Source organism: Eucalyptus grandis, chromosome 6 (genome assembly GCF_016545825.1).
Source record: "Eucalyptus grandis isolate ANBG69807.140 chromosome 6, ASM1654582v1, whole genome shotgun sequence".
NCBI lineage: Eukaryota > Viridiplantae > Streptophyta > Magnoliopsida > Myrtales > Myrtaceae > Eucalyptus > Eucalyptus grandis.
The window spans coordinates 39264073-39266979 of NC_052617.1; the positions used below are offsets into that span (position 1 = coordinate 39264073).

Here is a 2907-nt window from a genome sequence, read left to right on the forward strand (position 1 = left end):
TTCAACCAACCCTTATAATATTTAGCTTATTCATATCCGGTCTGTTGTGCATTTGAATTATGGGATAATTGCGAACAAAATCATAAATCTATTGTATGGATGTCAATTTAATCGTAAATCTTTTAGTACGGTCAATTTAATTCTAAATCTTTTGATTTAATTTAATTATTTCGACTAATTTTACTTGGAAAACACTGACATTGACATCAACCATCAGATATAATGCAACCGGCATTAATGTGAACACTTTTATAATTTTTTAATAATTTTTATATTTTATATTTTCACCTTTCCCACTATGGCTAGCGTGGGTTGCTTGAGCCCCATCATCCATAGTGGAAAGAAAGAATATAGAAAACTTAGAACAATTATTAAAAGTTGGAAAAAATTATCCATATCAGCGTTATTCATGCTATATAACATTGCTAATATCTACATCAGCAATTTTCGATCAAAATTGACAAAAATGTTTATGATTAAATTAGTCATCTTGAAAGGTGTATGATTAAATTGATATCCGTACAAAATGTATAAAGTGGGTGGGGGTTGGGGGGGAAGAGAGGTCGCTAACGTATTTCATTAATTCAATTCACAAACATCGTAATGCTTGTGTGTCTTCCGACCCCTAGTTCAGCCCGTAATTTCTTTGATATTTGCTCTCGCTAAAGCTTCAAAAGATCTCACGTCAAACCGTATGAGAAGCGAACACTTTCTAACGTGTCTATGTCACGGCCGACCAACACTTCACAAAAACAGAATAATTTGTATCTCATCACGCTAAGAGCCTAAGAGTTCCGTTTCTTTAAACAGCGGCAATTACAATGTGGTCACTTTTTCTTTTCCGGCGAGATAAAAGAATGAACGTTCATGTAGAGAGAGAGAGAGAGAGAGGGAGAGAGGGGGAGAGAGAAGGGAGTCAGCTTAATTATGGCGTGTAGTCCCCGCGAGACGCTTAATTCAAACACAAATCTTGACCTAATAGCAGTAAAAGCCAATTTGTAAAAATGACCCACGTCTCCCGTCTTTGAACCGGGGGCACAAACTAAAAAACAAAATCATTGTGTACGTCTTGAATTCATACAGATCTTGAATAAGGTACCATAACTTATCTGAATAACATGCTGTGACACATTGTCTTCTTCTTGCGTCTTCATTCAATTTTGCCATAGACCCAAAAATCCCTGCTTTGACCACCGAACTCTCTCTCTCTCTAGGAACAGATTTAGATATGAATAAAGTGCATCCAGCATTGACCAGCAACAGAAGACCTCTCTGTCGCTCTCTGTCGCTCTCTCTCTCTCTTTGCCAAGTTTTTGAATAAAGAGAGCCGCTCTTTCTTACCAAAACGAAGCCTTCTTCATTCACACAACTTCCTGTTTCATCGATCTCTCCCTCTATTCGTTCACACCACACACCCACGAGTTTGCTTCTCGTGATATCACTTACAGACACCAACGTTAAATTGCTGATGTCCGATTATGGACGATGTTGTTGATGTCCCCGAGTACTTCACGTGTCCCATTTCTCTGCAACTGATGAGAGAACCGGTGACTGCCGTCACTGGCATCACGTACGACAGAGAGAGCATCGAGCATTGGCTTCTCGATGGCAAGAACGCGACCTGCCCTGTCACGAAGCAGCCGTTGACGAAGGACTCCGACCTGACCCCGAACCACACCCTCTGCAGGCTGATCCAGTCGTGGTGTGATGAGAATGCCTCTCGGGGCATCGACTGCCTTCCCAACCCGAGAACGCCCCTTGACAGGTCCTGCATGCTTAAACTCATCGGAGACATCCGATGCCATCGATCGGAGATCGAGACCCTTAGACGCATTGATATGCTTGCGGTAGAGAACGAACGAAATAGAAATCTTATGATAGAGGTTGGGGTGCCCAAGGCTATAATATCGTACGTTGCAAATTGTTGCGATGAAAACCGGACCATTGGTCTTGAGGAAGCTTTGCACATACTAGTACTACTTCGAGTCCCATCCGCACCCGGGAACCTACTCATCGGCCAAAACGATCGGATCATCAAAACGCTGACTTGGGTTTTAGGTTGTGAAGTAGACAATTGCTTGGCAGTGAGATCACACACGCTTATAGTCCTCGAGAGGATGTTCAAAGCGGCGAGCTCCTCAGTGCTAGAAAGATTGAAAAGCGAGTTCTTCCAAACAATCATCCGTCTCCTAAGGAACGGCATCACTCAACAGGCGGTAAATGCGTCGCTCCATATATTGCTAGACTCGTGCCCATGGGTGAGAAACCGTGCCATGATGGTGGAGCACGGCGCCGTGTTCGAGCTCATCGAGCTGGAACTAGGGTTCCCGGAGAAGAAAACCACTGAGCTAATCCTGGGAGTCTTGTTCCACCTATGCTCTTGTGCCGACGGGAGGGCTCAGTTCATGGGCCACAGATGCGGGATCGCCGTGGTCTCGGAGAGGATTCTGAACGTCTCGCAATCCGCGGACGAGTGCGCCGTCTTCATTCTTTCAATGCTGAGCAAGTTTTCGGGGAATTCGATGTTTGTTCGGGAGATGCTAATGGTCAGAGCTGTGTCGAAGCTTGGCTTGTTGTTACAAGCGGATTGCGCGACGTACTTGAAAGACAAAGCTCGAGAGATACTTAAGACGCACTTCGATGAATGGAGGAAGTGTCCTTGCATAGATGATACGCTCTTCACTAGGGTTGCGAGGTGAGTGCACGATTTCCCTTTTCCCATTTTCTATGGGATTTTTGGGGCCATTGGAGAGTGTATGAATAAACTAAAAATGTGGTTTCTTTGTCACTCAAGTGTCGATTTTGCAAATATGGGAGAAAAGCGTTGATATTTCTTGCAGTGTATCAGCCGAGAAAAATAAAAATAAATGACGATCTTTTTTCATACTAGTTGCAACTTCTGACTAT

The 2907-nt window shown here is 43.4% G+C and overlaps 1 protein-coding gene across 1 annotated transcript; it reads left to right on the forward strand.

Moving 5' to 3' along the window:
• The first annotated feature begins 1478 nt into the window (after positions 1-1478).
• LOC120294466 (E3 ubiquitin-protein ligase PUB24-like) lies at positions 1479-2699 on the forward strand. Its single transcript, XM_039314556.1, has one exon. It carries the CDS (start codon positions 1479-1481, stop codon positions 2697-2699), a length of 1221 nt encoding a protein of 406 aa, XP_039170490.1.
• The last annotated feature ends 208 nt before the right edge of the window (positions 2700-2907 follow it).